Here is a 17,047-nt window from a genome sequence, read left to right as displayed (position 1 = left end):
CCACAAACCGGAGGTACCTTCTGTGAAAATACGCGCCCTTCATATCGAGGGCGGCATACCAGTCTCCGGGAACCAAGGATGGGATGACGGACCCCATGGATAGCATGCGGAACTCCAGGTATATCATAACTGGTTGAGCTCCCGCAGGTCTAGGATAGGTCTGAGACCTCCCTTCACCTTGGGGATCAGGAACTAGTGGGGCTAGAACCTTGTTCCCCCCTGGCGACCGTGGAACCTCCTCCATAGCTCCAATGGCAAGGAGCGCCCGCACCTCTTGCAAGAGGAATTGTTCGTGAGAGGGGTTCCTAAGAGGGGCGAGGAGGGCTAGGCTTTGCCCGATTGGTGGTTAGGAGGACCCTGATTTTAGCCCCTTAGGGGTCCCGACCGACTCCTACGACTGCCTCAGCGTCGCCTGCTGGCAAAGCCCTATCTTTGTCTAGGCGCAGGGTAAGGGCGGTGAGGCTGGCGGAAAGGTCGGCGGTGAGACATGGGCATATACATGCCGAGATGGAGTGCATAGCGACCTCGCTGTCCTTTGGGCCTTGCAGGCTAGGGTCAGTTTTGAGAACAGGCCTTTGTCATGGAAGGACAAGTCCTGTATAGTGTGCAGGAGCTGCGAGGGAAGGCTCGATAACCGGAGCCATGAAATGCACCTCGTGGCAACACCGGAGGCCAGAGTCGTGGCTGTGGAGTTCGCTACATCCAACAAGGTGTGGAGGGAAGCTCTCGCCACTTCCGGTACTTTCTCCAGGAGGGCATCAAACTCTTGACAGGAGATCTGAGCAACCGACTCTGTAAATTGTCCCACCGCCGCTCATAGTAACAGCTAAGCAGGGCTTGCTGGCGCGAAGTTGCAAGGCGCCTGCCGCGTACATCTTAAGGCCCAGGAAGCCACGTCGCCTAGCCCCCTTGGACATAGGGGCTGGTACCTGTAGGTCATGGCATTGCGTCTGATTGACGGACTAGATGACAAGGGAGCAGGGGGAAGACGTACATATAGGTGTCCGTCGCCCCTGAAGGATACCATGCACATGCATTCGACTCCCGTGCCTATGGGCGGGATGTGTGGGCTCACGCTCCTGGACGACCTGCTGATCCGGTGGGATGTGGGAATCCGGTGGCAGAACCGGACTCCCTCCGTACCGGTCGGAGGGGGACGGCTAACTGCCACCCCTGGTACCCAGTGCTCTGACGGAACAGAACGCGATGGGATCACAGGTAGGCCTTTGGCCTGATGGCATGCCCAAGATGTACAGGGCAGCCGGTGATGGGGGCAGGGTCCCGGCCTGGAGCACCCAGAAGACTCTGGTGTGCACATCCGAATGGATGGCCATGGAGAAGTTATAGCCCTGGGCAGAGACTCCCTCTCCATCTCATGGCGCTCGACGCGGCACCGGGGATCGGTACCGTGAGGCCTATCGGTACCAGGAGCGAGAATGGGACCTGCGACCGGAGCGATGCTGGGAGGCTGACCGAGATCTCGAGGCTCGACGCCGGGAGTGGCTACGTGAGTCCAGTGCCTGGAGCGGTGCCAGAAGCTGGATCGGCACCGAGTGTACCAGGTCGGGAAACGGGACACTGATCGGTGCCGCGGGTACGACCGGTACCGATATGGGGAACGGTGCCAGGACCGTGCGATCGTGAACGGTGCCGCTCTGTGGTGCCGACGCAGGGCGGCGTGAGCAAGACAGGCTCGCCGATAGACAATATAACCCGCACCGGCGGTGTCGGGGGTTAAAGCAGCGCAGGCCCTGCCTTTGCCATCAGCTCCCTCGCCGTAGAAATGTTTCCGGCGTTGAGGGAATAGTGAGCTCAACCACAGCTCGCACCGGGGAGCGTTCAGGTGCTGGACTCGACGGCTCTTGCCTGGCCGGAGTCTACGGTGCTGATACTGTTGGTGCCGCAGCAGGTACAGGTGCCGGGCTGCGACGTAGTAGAGCACTCGGGCTGTGGAGCGGGCGGCTCGGACGCAGCTTAATAGCGAGCTCGACCACGGTTCGTACCGGGGAGCTTTCCAGCACCGGACTCGACGGCTCTTGCCTGGCCGGAGGTAACGGTGTGGATACTGTCGGTGCCGCGGCAGACATCGGTGCCGGGCGAACCGACTGAGCGTAGCGCTCGGCTGCAGAGCAGGCGGCTCGGACGCAGCTTCATAGCGAGCTCGACCACGGTCCGTACCGGGGAGCTTTCCAGCACCGGACTCGACGGCTCTTGCCTGGCCGGAGTTAACGGTGCGGATATTGTCGGTGCCGCGCAGACATCGGTGCCGGGCGATCCGACTGAGCATAGCGCTCGGCTGCGGAGCAGGCGGCTCGGACGCAGCTTCATAGCGAGCTCGACCACGGTTCGTACCGGGGAGCTTTCCAGCACCGGACTCGACGGCTCTTGCCTGGCCGGAGTTAATGGTGCGGATATTGTCGGTGTCGCGGCAGACATCGGTGCCGGGCGATCCGACTGAGCATAGCGCTCGGCTGCGGAGCAGGCGGCTCGGACGCAGCAAGGATATTGTGCCTCTTCATCCTCCAGGAGAGGGATCCATGCTGAGTGGACGTCGGAGCCAGCGACGGCCGGTGCCGAGAGGCCTTGGCGGTACCGGCGATCCGGTGCCGAGGGAGCGCTCCTTGAAGACCAACGAGTGCTTGGTGCCGAGAGCGGAGGAGCAAGAGCTGCCTCCCTCAGGAGCTGTTTGAGAGGAAAGTCCCGCTCCCCTTTGTTCTCAGATTAAAGGCCTCACAAATGCGGCACTTATCTGTGAGGTGAGATTCCTCGAGGCACTTAGGAGAGGATCTGTTGTGAACATTATAAAACCTGTGGACCGGGCATCGGACCCGGCACCGGGTGAGGGGAAGGGGATAAACCCCGAACCCCTGTGAAATAAATACACTATACTATACTACAAACAAATAAAGTTAACTACAACTGTAACATCTGAACTATATACTTAACGAGAGAAACTACGAGTAGCTAGGGAAGTGGAGGTCAGCTAAGCCGCGCTCCACTGTTCCAACGACCGACACGGGCGGTAAGAAGGAACTGAGGAGTGGGTGGGTCGGCTGGTGTATATATCCGGCGCCATGGTGGCGCCACTCCAGGAGGCGCCCAGCCGACCCACTGAGTTGCTAGGGTAAAAGTCTCCGACGAACGTGCACGCGGCGCACACACACCTACATGGAATGGATATGAGCAATCACTCGAAGAAGAACTATGTGTCTTACCTTGAGGAGATATTTAGGAGACTGCATGCAAAATATAAAGGAAATGAAGCCCTAAGTAGTATTAGATCAAGACAACAGACTTTATATTGGGAAAGAAATCAAAAGAAAAGATTGGCTTTAGGATACAGATGGTACAAAGGCAACTAGATTCCATTAAAGGTGACAGTATGGTTTTGTAATCTGTGATGCTCTCCCTTGCCCAAAGTTGTGTATGCATCTTATATCAATAGAGAAAAAGATCCCTATGAAGTATGGTATTTATTTTTAAGTTGCTAAAGGAAAGATCCTGTAACTTAGCACAGGAGAAATGCTTCATCAGCACAGACAACATCAAACGTTTTGGGAGGTCAAGTGATGATGTAAATATCAATGTTCCGATCAGAGCAGCATGGATGTCCATTGGAGGGACAGGGAAGAGTTTCAGAACTATTTTGGCCAGGCAACTATTTTGAGCATTCCTATCTGAACCACAGAATAAGGTCACATAGGAGACAGGACCACACTATTGAGCTCTGGCTGTTTAGGCAAAGGGGATAGGGAAAAGTTGCTACTATAATTAGTGTTACCGCTAAGAGGTGTAAGGATGTAGTGTCTCTCTCAATAGTGATGTACCATAAAGGTCAGTACAACAAACAGGCTTCTGTTCCTCCAGTCATTTTTATTTCTAAAGAATCCATCTTGAATGCCCAACCAGGTGTGCTGAGTCTAAAGGTGCTACTATAAGCAGGTAGACAGACACATTGGGCCAGATTCTCATTTACACTAAAGCCTTCTTTATACTGCTCTGGCAATGTAAAAGCACCTTAAAGTTACATTTACACTCACTGAAGGGCACTTTACACTCTGACTGTAAATGATTATCAGGCCCAAGGTCTGCAATGCCTGAGGAAAGGGAAGGTGTGAAGTTTACTTAAAGCCTTGTCTATATGGGAACATTTTTTTAGTATAAACTAAGGTGTGAATTTAAGCCAGCATAGTTGTCCCACTGTTCAGACACCCTTATTACAGTATAAGACTGGTCTTTTTCCATTTAGCTTACGTCACTGGGGAAGTTAAATGAAAAAATCCTCTTACACTGAAATAAGACTGTTCACAAGGCTGCTGCTGGGGGGGGGATAGCAGTAAAACTATATCATAATAACGGTAAAACTTTCCCATGTAGACAAGGCCCTAGTGTTGGACGCTAAACAGCCTATTCACCCAAACAGAAAAACACAAAAGCAAAAACAGCACCCATTAGATTCTTCTTCTCTCTACAGCTGGAGCTGTAAATCCATTTCTCTAATAGTTGCATGGACTAAGACGTGGCTCTAAATTATTTCAAATCACATGGGCCAGCATCCCTTTCTGCACATCTCCTGGGTCTTTTTTGTTTATTTTTTAAAATATCCAATTCAAGGATTTGGATATAAATAGTTTAAATATTATTTAGTTTAACGGAATGCTTTTACTAAAGCTGCCAAGACAGAGTTGCTCTGATCCACCCAGGCTGAATCAGTAAAATGTATGCAGAGATGACTAACGGTGGTTGAAGATGAAACTGGAACGACAATATAGGTATAAGTGCTATCTTGCACGGAAATTCGATAGGGTATTGTCTTCCTTTCAGCACTAAACGAGTTTATACCAGTGAGAGAATAAATCTCTGAAATCTGAGTCTATATTTGCAGGTATAGTGAAGTGTACAAGCTCCAGGATGATATATGAATGGCCATAAAAGGCCCAGAGGAAAAAAATCAAAACAAAACAAGCCTGGAAGCTTATTTTAATATAGCTATTATTACCACTATTTATTAATAATATGCACTGTAGGCATAGACAAAAAAAACCAAGCAAACAAAACCCAACCAGTAATATATTTGACCAGCAGAATGCTAGAATATATAGGGAAGGACCAGGAGTAACTTATTGAATTCTTAATACTATTAAACTGATGCATAAGGGTTCTCTCCCTTATTGCCTGAGCTTAGTGCAACAAATGTTATTAATGGTCAGAAAATTATCGCACCCTTTTACAATCTTGCCACAGTATTTACTTGATGAAATCTAGCAGCAACTAATCCCATAGCTCCACTATGTTCCAATAAGAAGCATGTCCTTTCAGTGGTTCCTAGGGTCCCCAGATTTCCTGATTTTATAGAGACTGTCCCAATATTGGGGCTTTGTCTTATATAGGCGCCTATTACCCCAGTGGTGAGCTGGAGCCAGTTCGCAAGAACTGGTTGTTAAATTTAGAAGCTGGTGTAGAACCGGTTGCTAAAGGCATGGCCTGGCTTCCCCAGGGGGCAATTTAAAGGGCCTAGGGCTCCCAGCAGGGGCTGGAGCCCCAGGCCCTTTAAATTGCCACCACAGCCCCACTGCTGGAGCCCTGGGGTAGGGCTGTGGGGTTCTGGGGGCTATTTAAAAAGTCCGGGGGTCCCACTGCTTCTACCGCCCCAGCCCTTTAAATAGCCCCCAGAGCCCCAGGCTGCTGCTGCTACCCCAGTGGGGGAATGGGGGAGGAGAAACTTGTGGGTTCTGAGGGGGGCAGTCGGGGGCAGGACATGGGTTGGGGTCGGATGGGTGGTGGTGGTGAGACAGGCACGTGGGGCTTGTACTGTACTCATCACCTGGTTCCCTACCGGGTCTTCAGCGGCACTTGAGCGGCGGGGGGGAAGAATCTTCACTCACTCTGGGTGAAGGACCTGCCGCTGAAAACCCAGAGGGAGTGAAGACCTGCTCCCCGCCGCCAAAGTGCTGCCAAGGACCCGGTAGGGAACCAGTTCTTAGGATTTTGGGACCTCATCACTGTATTACCCCCCACCCCGTTCCGATTTTTCTCACTTGCTGTCTGGTCACCCTAGTGGTTCCACATTGACTGTCCATCTCTTTCAAATGTTTTTGCCTTAAAGGCAGGATAAAGCAGAGGGTCAGTTTTCTATTTTGCCCTTCATAATGTTGAATACTCCAACCAAATTCCAACCAATTAAATCTCCTTTTCAGGCTACACACTTCAAGGGTGAAATCCTGGCCCCACCGAAGTCCATGGATGTTTTGACATTGGGTTCAATGGAGCCAATGTTTCATCCCTAGTCTTTTCAATCTGTTGTCATATATAAATTCCACCATTTCTCTAACCATATCTGTTAGTGTTTGCTGGACTCTTTAATGGGCTGGTGACCAAAACTGGATACAGTAATCCAGATCTAGGTGCATATTTTCTGAAATAGGACCACAGTCTCAGCTGATATAAATCCGCCCCGTTGTGGATTTACAGCAGCTGAATATCTTGTCTATAGTTCCACAATAATATTTGCTGACTTAAATGTCTTCCTTTTTGCAATGCCTCCAGGCAATATAATATTACTAACCTTGATGCACCCAGCACTAAGCTGTGGAGGCAAAGACCTAGATGCTGCTGTCACTCTGGCTCTTGCCTGTGCCAAGTTACCTGTTAAAAGAGATGGAAACGCAAATTGAAAGAACAGTTGCTGTTTCGCTGAGAGAAGGGAAAATCTGAAAGGTGAGAAGGCAGTCTAAGTAGCAGCACTAAGAATGTTACCACACTCCTCCTGCTGAACCCAGATAATCACAGATCCTCCCCATCACTGAGCATTCAGCAATGGTAGGGGTAACAAAAGAGAGGTACCAGGGTGCAGTGTTGATTTAAGAGGAAAAAAGTTGGTGATAAGGAGGCATGTCATTGGCTGTAGCGTATTGAGTTGATGAAAGCAGCAGCACAAAGGCATAACAGCTCAATTGCTAGTAATCAATTTATCAGTGACTCATTCAAAGTTTTGAGAGAAAAAGAGCAGAAATAAAGCTATTTCGTAAGAAATCACATGGCCCCCTGATGTGGGTAGATGGCATCTAAAATCACAAACTAATTAAAGAGATGATAAAATAATCTTTTTTTTTTTAGCTTTGGACACATAGGCCTGCTTAATCCTGAATGCTATTGTCTTTTGGGATTTTTAAAGACTGACTGGACTCCTTGGTCAAAACCACATTGTTTTGCTGTGGAGTCAATTGAATGACATGTTTACATTTTTTAAAAGTACAGTATGAATCACCGGAAACATTTCAGCTTTATTTGCAGAATAACAAAATAACTTTTCAAAATAAAGGTTCAGAGAAGAGAGAGGAAGTGATGTGGTCTGTGCATACATATGCAAGACACACCATATATTTTAAAGTTTTAGCAAGTCTAGCACAAGATGTCCAAATGTTTTCTCTGGCTATATCTTCAGAGGCTAAACTGTGATTAATAGCATTGAAAGAACCCTTTGAAGCAGGATTGGTGACATCAAAGTCCTAATCCATGGGTGGCAGGATTTTTATAATGAGTGGGAAGCATTTTAACACATTTCAAAGGATTTACAACATGAATAAACAATAGACCTCTGCAGATGTACCACACACCTCTCAGAAACATAAAACATAAATAAGTTTCCATTTTAATTTAAATGTAAATAAAGTGTTAACACTTCTCTCAGATGGTAAGTGCCTTGTTTGCATCATTCCAGTGTTTGGCTATTTGCTTTACAAAAGACTTGTAACTCCAAACATTCTTCAGGGTTTTGCTAAATTATACATTATATAACTGGTAAGGAAGTAACATGAAATATACAAAAAGAAAAGAATATTTATTTAATAGTACTTATCCCACAGAGGAATTGCAAGAGTACATTACCCACATTAAACTGAAAAGAACCTTTGACAGCCTATGATCTCACTTCCCTTCTAACAAGGAAACTGACAACCTTCTGAAAACAATCTGGAGGCTGACACTCAAAATTTGGAGATTACATGCTCAGGAGCAATTCAAACACTTTGGACATTTATTCATTCTCAATGTCTTTTTGTGTTAAGGTCCTGGCATAGAGGACTGTGACACAATATTGTGTTAAGGTCCTCCAGTCCAAATAGAATGTGTGGCTATTTGTCAGGCCATATCACATCACAGGACACAAAATGTGTCAATGTTTTCAGAACTTGTTTTGGAATGTAACTTTTTAGATGCTAACAAATGTGAGCCTGTTTTGAAATTCTGCTACAAATCTAAGGACAAAATGTGGACATTTTTCTCCTAATCCTAACAAAAGAACTCAACATGAGCTAATAATTAGCAATTCTCACATTAAAAAATGTCCTCTTATTGAAATGTACTTTTGGTTAAAAATGACTGGGGATGCTGGAAGGGGAGGGAATAAGGGTTTCTGCTCCTTTTTATATAAGGCCTGAAAATGTGGGAAAAGTGTTTGATTTGATTTGGTTTGTTTTTTTGGCTTGGGTTTTACAACAGCCATTCAGGTCCTGTTTAGGCTGCAAAGTCATGAACTGGAGAACTAGTATCAGTACAAAAGGGTAAAAGTTAAGCAATAGAGAGGGGAAGGAAATGTAAGTTGGATTTGTTCAAAACGCTTTGGTTTTTGTTTGCTTTTATTAAAGCATATCGAACTTCAATGGATAATTAACATTTTGGATAAATGATGTTTTTGTTAAAGGTTCAATTATGATTGTAGAGCTCCAGACATCCTCCATCAAAATTCAGACTAAACCTCACATTCCTGATAAGGCAATAAAGAAGAGGGGGGTGGGCGGGGGGGAGACTTTCAATAAAAGCAGACGTAACCTTTCAGGCCTTCTTTACACATCATAAGGAATAAAAATAATGGAACCAGACCAAATTTAAAAAAAAATCCTTTGCAGATCATTATTTTATTATTGGTTATATTCAGTTTAGGGATACATCAGAGCTGCAAATTCAGGTCCAGATTTCAAACATCCTAAAGTTCTATAGTGTTAAATTCTGGGAGCTTGGTTCCAACTCATCTCTTGTGGGTTTTTTAAATCTGATATGTTACTATTTGTGTATGAAAATGAATTTGCTGTGCAGTTAGAATATTTTTTCCAGTGTGCAGACTAATTCCATTAAATATTAATCAAATACAACTTTATACCATTCCAACAGTGTTCTCTTTATAAACAGATTTTAAAAAAATTCTGTTTTCAGGGCTGTGGAACAATTATAACTGGACATCTTCTTTGAGCTTGTAATAAAATAACAATATCATCTCACTTTTACAAAGTGATTTTCATCAGTAGATTTCAAAGTGATTTCTAAAGGAGATCAGTATCATTATTGCCATTTTACAGCTGGGGAAAACTGAGGTACAGGGAGGTGAAGTGACTTGCCCAAGGCCACCCAGCAGACCAGTGACCAAACCAGGAACTGAATCAAGATTTCCCAAGTCCCACTCTAATACTCTCTATCAATTAGGCCATTTTATAGAACTCTGACAAACATTATTGGGTCATTTGCTATTATTATTGGTGGTTTTATCTATCTCTGAAAATGAATAAATGAAAATTTGTTTTAAATTTTTGAGAAATATGTTAAGGACTGTACCTTAAGGTCAAATGTATTATTTGTTTTTGTAGAGAATTTCAGGTTATTGAACTTATCACTTAAGAAACAGGTTTATCTGCTCTTTGCTATGAGGAGAAACAGAGATTCTGATCCTCCTAACACTACTATAAAGCCCGACACTGCAGTCTTAACATCAGCATAATTACTACTGATTTCAGTTAGATATTTTCCTTGAATTGAATTTAACTGATTTAATTGAATATTAAGAGACCAGCAGGGTTCATTCCAGTTAAATCTTTCCACGTACTTTGGGAGAACTGAAACATGGGTCTATATGTTCTGTCTAAAACAAACTCTGAATACTCCCTGAGTTGTATTTACATAGCTAGAAGATATATGATTGCTTTATAATGAATGTAGTGAAGCTGATGGTCATCCTCACTAAGTTATTATCCTGTGTTGTTTACTTCCTGCTTTATTAGCTCTGTGACTGATGGACTCTTATTTTGTTATTGCCTCTTTAGACCATCAGTGCATGTATATGATTTTCCATGATATTATACTGGCTGATAATGATGTTTAACATCAACAAAACATTTGTTTACAATAAATAATTCAAGCATTTATCATGTACAATGCACAGAATGTGTGATTCTGTCTAAATACAGTGTGGCTGAAAGAGACTGCCAAGGAAAAAAATAAGATTCATACACAGTGATTTGCTGCCTCTTCCAAACAGCTGATTTTATTTATTTTTACTGGCAAAAGCAATAGCAATTCTAGGCCAAAAATAAGACCCCTCTTTTACCTTTATAAATTCTTATCCATTCTTATTTTGGACTTCATTTTGTATTTCAAATGAGCTCCTGTATAATTACTATATAATGGATTGCAGCTTCAGTCAAATTGAAAGAAAGTTTTTGTTAGGATTTTCCAAATCAAATACAAAGTAATACTTAAAATAAAGGTTTGTGACCCAATAATCTCAGAAACTCAAGTTCAGGAAAATAATTCCCTCACCTACTCCTCTATACCATTAAAACTAACAAACAGAACAAGGCTTCTTTGCAAATCACTCCATATAACAAAGAGTGTTAGACAAGAATTAATATGTGGTTTATTCCCTGATCAGTAAATATTAGAAGCTGTGCTCTCTGCATTTGATTTTCATTTACAATGTCATTTATTACTTTACACACCAAAATAATTAAATGTTATTCTACTTTATGAATAATATCAATATTTGAAGAATAAAAGGTTTTAGATAATATCACACCCAGTTAAAACAGCCTATGTGTTCCTGGAAAGGTTAAACCGATTAAAGATTAAAAGACAGCACTGTTTCTTTTAAAAGTCTAGCTTCCCACATAAAGCATGACAGACAATCTAGAGGAAACACAGTATCTGCAGGTGCAGATGTGTTTAAATAAAATATTGCTTATATTAAATCAAAGTCCATAAAATGGGGAAATTAAAGTGACTACAAATTAGATTTTTTCCTAAACTACCAGCATGGATGTTTAATTAGCAGAAGAGGGAGTACTGCCTAGTGGTTAAATAAGAACAGCCATGCTGGATCAGACCAGTAGCCCAGTATTCTGTCTTCTGACAGTGGTCAATGCCAAGTCCTTGAGAGAGAATGAACAGAACAGGCAATCATCAAGTGGTCCATCCCCTGTCATCGACTCTCAGCTTCTGGCAAACTACAGGACTACAGCCCCAATCCTGAAAACATGCACATACTTAATTTACCTTAAGTGGGACTACTTACATGTTTGCAGGATCAGAGCCCAGAGACTTTGAGACTGATTTGCTGTGACCTTGAGGGAGTCACTTAACCTCTCTATTCTCAGTTATCCCTTCTGTATAAAAGAGCTAATAATGCCACTACGGTTTAAGGAGGCTTCATTCATTAATGTTTACAAAGTGCTTTGAGAGCCTTCTAGAGACGGTGCTGGAGTCGTGCAAAGGACTGTATTATATTTCAGTTCAGTGTACGGATGCTTATCCAGACAGGGCCGGCTCCAGCTTTTTTGCTGCCCCAAGCGGCGAAGGGGAACCTCCCCCCCCCCCAAAACCCAATTGAGCTGCTGCCGAAGAGAAGAGAGGGAGTGAAGGACCCGCTGCCGAATTGCCACTGAAGACCCGGATGTGCCGCCCCAATAACGGACAGAGTGCCACCCCTTTCTATTGGCCACCCCAGGCACCTGCTTCCTGTATCCAGACTCCTTTTGTCAGAAACGGCTGGAAATTTCACAAGTACAGGTTTTCTTTCAAATACTCTCTTTAGTGTTGGCTCATTTCAACCATGTAAGAAAGACAATACTGTAAAATACCCTGCCTCCTCGTTCAACCTAAAGCCAAGTAGTACAGGTTTTGAAAAACAATTATAACAAATTCACTAGACGTTTACAAACTGCAATAAAGATCAGGGTTTTCTTTTTTCAGGTTCAGTGTCTGGAGTGTTATCTAGTTGTTAGAAAGGGAGGGGGCCTCACAGGACTCCTGGGTTCCAATCCTAACACTGACACTGACTCACTGCAGGATCCTGATGAGTTGTTTATTTTGCATGATCATCATTTTTTTCCAACTGTATTATAGGTAGCATAATACCTACCTGCCTCAATGAGGTCATGGTGCTTAATTAAAGTTTGTAAGTCCTTTACTATTTTCAGATTGCAAATGCTACAATATCTAAATAAATATTAGTAAGTTTTACAGTAATCATTTGGGTCAGTTCTGATTTGATTTGAAATCTATTCCTTTAAAAGGGGGCAAGGATAACATTGTTCTTTTGGTACAATATTTACTTTCTGAAGTGAAATTGACTCAGAGCAAAACATCTTAATGACAATGCCATCATACCTATACAGACTGTATCAGGAACATTACTGAAATGTGCAGCTACAATATAGAGGGCATAGCACAAGCTCTCCCCTTATCTTCATCTATTTTATTAATTTCATTCATGCTTCTTCCTTAGATATGGATTGGGCACTTTAAATATCAAGTAATATTATATGGTCAGGAATAGTAAAATGCATTCATATTTCAATGACACCGCTTTTAATCACAGCTAAGCACTTGCATCCTGGAAGAGGTACAGAGTCAGACCATGTCTTTGACATACAGAGATTCTTTTCTGCCTTTCCTTTTAGTACATTTTATCTTGCCTAAGGAAGTCAACTGCTTATCTCCATAATGCATTTTCATCTTCTGCTACTGTATAAGGCTAAGCTTCTCTGAGCTAGACTATAACGGAATACATGTCATTTTTTATTGGGTGCTCATTTGAATCTGGTCACTGACTATCAAAACTCTATTGAGTCACTGAAGCCGTTTAAGTTAATCTGTCTGCAGTAAAATAGCTAAGAATCCAATTTTCACGCCTATTACACGTTTTACATACGAATATAATATTTATATAAATACTAGATATGGGTTAGAATTGTTTGTCAATACACACACCAGATACTGGAGCCTCAGATACTACACTGGAAAATGCAGTGTACTTTTTACCCAAAATGAGTTATCAGTCCTGTTGAAGTCCCTAGAAGTAAAAAGAGATCCTAACCTGTTTTTCAAAATCAGAAATGTACAAAGAGCATGAGAACCATGATATTTTAGTAATCGCTTCTCGGCCTTCTGGCTGGGAAAGCATTATCTAAAGTTGTATCTATGTGTGTGTATATAGCTCCAGAATTGTTACAATCTCCACAGCACATAATATGTAAATGGTCTTTGTAGACAAATAAAAATGTCAAGCCCCATGCCACAAGGCTCTAACAGTCTGAGCCTTTGATTCTCATTTACACAAAGGCCTCTTTACACTGCTCTGGTAGCATAAAGGGGTCTAAAAGTGGGCATAAATGAAAATCACACTCACTTCAAAACCCCTTTCCATTGCCAGCGTGGTGTAAAGGGACCTTATTCTAAATAAGAATTAGGCCCTAAAAGGCTTCCTTGTGCAGACTTCCCATAGACTTGGGCAAATCTCTTTGCCTCTCTTTGCTTCAGTTTCCCATCTGTAAAATGGGGAAAATAGCACTGCCATGCCTTCCACAGGTGTTACAAGGAAAAATACATTAAAGATTGGGAAGCATTTTGAGATCTACTGATAAAAAGCACCATATAAGAGCAAGTTATTATTGTTATTCGTCAATGACCAGGCCCTAAATTAGACATAGCACACCAATGGATGGCAAACAAAGGAGATTATGGGAAGGAAGCAAGAGGTTTACATTAAATATGTTAAATAATATGAATGCTTTTGTTATGTAAGCATATAGATCATTTCTGTTTTGAAATCATTATTTTACTGGAATAAATTAATTTGTCATTTAAAGGAATAAAGTTATCAAAGAGTAGAGGGTGACAGAATGGATGCCAACCAGCCTATTGTTTCAAATTACACAAACTTATCTCAGTAACGAGGTTTTTATTTTCAAATTGACCACTGGGATTGATTTCATTGACCAGATCGTTTCATTGACCAGGACACAGTGATCAACTCATTGGTTAAATAGCAGTATTACAATGGTTATCCTGAAGCACATGAATTAATTATACCAGTTATATTAGTTGAGTACCTGCAGAGTCTGACCAAGAGCTAGTTGGCTGATGCTCAAACCAGACAAGACATAATTGCTTGGGGGAAAGCAACCAGAGGATATGGTGAAAAACAATGTCTGTCCCTTTAAAAGAGGGGTTGTGCACCATGTGAGGGTCATGGTTTGCCGTCTAAGGGACTGGCTGAACTCTCAAGTCAGTCCTACCACAGACATTTCAAAATAGATGTGGGGGACGAAGGCAGGGATTATAACAGTGGTGAACTGCTGAATGAGGAGGGGAATCTTGAGCTTTTAAACCTACTTGGCTTACTGCTGCAGGACTGTCTGGTGTATTGTGACTTATGTCAAGAATACCAAACTCCTGGTGTAAACTGAAGCACAGAAAAAGTTAACCAACTTAGCCCAAGTAACATTGAGTAAATGGTGGAAGTAGGAATAGAATTCAGAAGTTGTGATTTCCAGCCCTCTGTTTTTGCACACTCCCTTTCTATACACTTTGTGTGTTTTATTTTAAAAATCTCATTATTTAGTGCCTCATGCTGCAGCTGGCTCCATACCCAGACCCCCCTTTGAAATCAGTGTAAGAATTCTTTGTACAGGGTGACTGCAGCACCAAGCCTTTACTCATTCTGTACAGTACTAAGGCAATTTTAAGGATCCTAGTACTATGTATTCTGATGTATTCTGATGTAGACATCTCTATATTTAGCTGTTCCCACTGTTATAAGATGTACTGTAGGATTGTTCATTATGGGGTTTGAATTCAGCTGTAGGTTGTGCCACGTTCTCCTGGCATTTTACGGGGCATTGGGCCAGCAGTAGTGGAAAATCTGCTTGGAAGTTACTGCAGGAAACCCACACTTCCTATTCCCTTTGAGACTTCATAGCCAGCTAGCAGGGTCCCAACGCTGGACAGTAGTGACTGGAGAGGGTGTTGGCAGGGCATCTCAGGAATGCAATGTTTCAGCTCCTCTCTTGGACATCCTCTGCTAATGGGGCTTCTGTAGCAGCCTCACCACTACAGAGTTCTTGCAACTCATGAGGAAGAGCAGCGGTGCAAACACAATCTGCCATCCCCTGGCATCTAATTTTGTGGTGTGCCGGGGATGGGGAGGTGGGTTGCTTGTTTGTTTTCTTAATCAGGACATCCCTCTTCTAAAGCTTTACCTTCCCCCTTGAATGCTGCCCAGTTGTATTGTATCTCTAAGGAATACACTAAACAATCGAATTTAAGAAATAATATCAAAGAGAGAAAAAAAAAAAGGTGTCTCCTCCCATTCAAACAAAAGGTAATTAGGAACCCAAAGTTAAATCTTCAACTGGTATAAATAGAATGTACCATGAAGGGGAGAGTAAATTAGTTAGTAAATGAAATAGCCTGTTGCTGGCAATAAAGACTTAATGTTAACAACTAGAGCTGGACAGAAAAATGTAATTTCCATATTCCGCCATTTCAAACAACCCCTGAAAATATAGATATTTCCTGCAGAATGGAAATTCCAAAAAATTTCAATATGGAACCATGATTTGTTTTGGTTTGGCTCTATAAATATTGAAAGGTGATCATATAAAATGTTAAATACAATATTTAATACAATATATAAAATAATATTAAATATTATAATATAAAAGTTTACATGAAATAAAAGGGAATTAAAATGTCAAAACATTTTACCTTACCAAAACAGAATTAAAAAGTCTAAAGGGTTAAAATTAAGCTGAAATCAACATGTTCCAACAAAACATTTTGATGTAACTATATTTTCTGACAGAAAACTGTTTGGTCAAATTTTTTTCAACCAGCTGTATGAAGAACTATCAGTTGTGTACAGCAATATTGTGGATAGACCGTATTAACTCAGGGTAGTTATAAAAAGAGGTTTCATCTTCAAAGTGCTTGACATACTCTAACTAGTCTTTATAGTATCCCTTTACATAATTAGTAGTAATATTCTCATTTTCTTGTTATGGAAACAAACTAGGTACTTCGGTTGACATCTAACTTTAGGCATAGAAGAAGTCCAGTTGACTTCATGTTCTTAATACTAGGCTTGTTGTTTACATTCCTTCCTGAATCAGGGCCACAGAGAGGCTAAGGCAGGGGTGGGGAACCTTTTTTCTATCAGGGGCCACTGACCAACAGAAAAAATCAGTCACAGACCACACACAGCCCCTGGGGGTGAGAAGTGGTTTGGAGCTTCCCCTAGGCTCTGGGGTGGGGCCAGAAATGAGGGGTTCAGCGTGTGAGAGGTGGCTCTGGGCTGGGGCAGAGGGTTGGGGTGCAGGAGGGGGCAAGAGCTCCGGCTGGGGGTGCAGGTTCTGGGGTGGGGCTGGGGATGAGGGGCTTGGGGCTTGGGCCAAAGGGTTTGGAGTGTGGGAGCGGGCTCAGGCAGGAGTTTGGGGTGCAGGCGGAGGTCTGGGGTATGGGCTCTGGGAGGGAGTTTGGGTGCGTGAGGGGGCTCAGGTCTGGGGCAGTGGGGTGTGGGTGGTGTGTGGGAGGGAGTTCCGACCTGAGGCAGGGGGTTGGGGTGAGGGTGGGAGTGCAGGGTCTGGGAAGGAGTTGGGGTGCAGAAGGGAGTTCCGACCTGGCACATGGGGTTTGGAGTGCGGGTTCTGGCTGGGTGGCGCTTACCTCAAGCAGCTCTCAGTTGGGGGTGCAGCAGGGCTAAGACAGGCTGCCTGGCTCCGTGCTGCTCCCAGAAGTGGCTGCCGTGTCAGGTCCCTAGGTGGAGGGGTCAGGGGGCTCTGCATGGTGTGTGCTGTCCACTCACATTGGCACCGCCCCTGCAGCTCCTATTGGCTACAGTTCCCAGCCAGTGGGAAATGTGGAGCCAGAACTGGTGGCCGGTACAGTGCACGGAGCTTCTCTGATTGGCCCTGCTCCTAGGAGCCGCAAGGACATGCCAGTC

The 17,047-nt window shown here is 43.6% G+C and overlaps 1 protein-coding gene across 1 annotated transcript in view; it reads right to left on the bottom strand.

The window, feature by feature from the left end:
- Nucleotides 1-17,047, bottom strand: part of MYO3B (myosin IIIB) — a 298,690-nt gene that overhangs the window by 135,522 nt on the left and 146,121 nt on the right. The window contains exon 23 of the mRNA XM_045033165.1: nt 6,566-6,645. Within this exon, the coding sequence (XP_044889100.1) occupies nt 6,566-6,645 (80 nt within the window). The remainder of the gene's footprint in view (nt 1-6,565; nt 6,646-17,047) is intronic.

The sequence above is a fragment of the Mauremys mutica genome, chromosome 10 (genome assembly GCF_020497125.1).
Source record: "Mauremys mutica isolate MM-2020 ecotype Southern chromosome 10, ASM2049712v1, whole genome shotgun sequence".
NCBI classification, from domain to species: domain Eukaryota; kingdom Metazoa; phylum Chordata; order Testudines; family Geoemydidae; genus Mauremys; species Mauremys mutica.
This window is presented reverse-complemented; position numbering and strand designations above follow the sequence as displayed.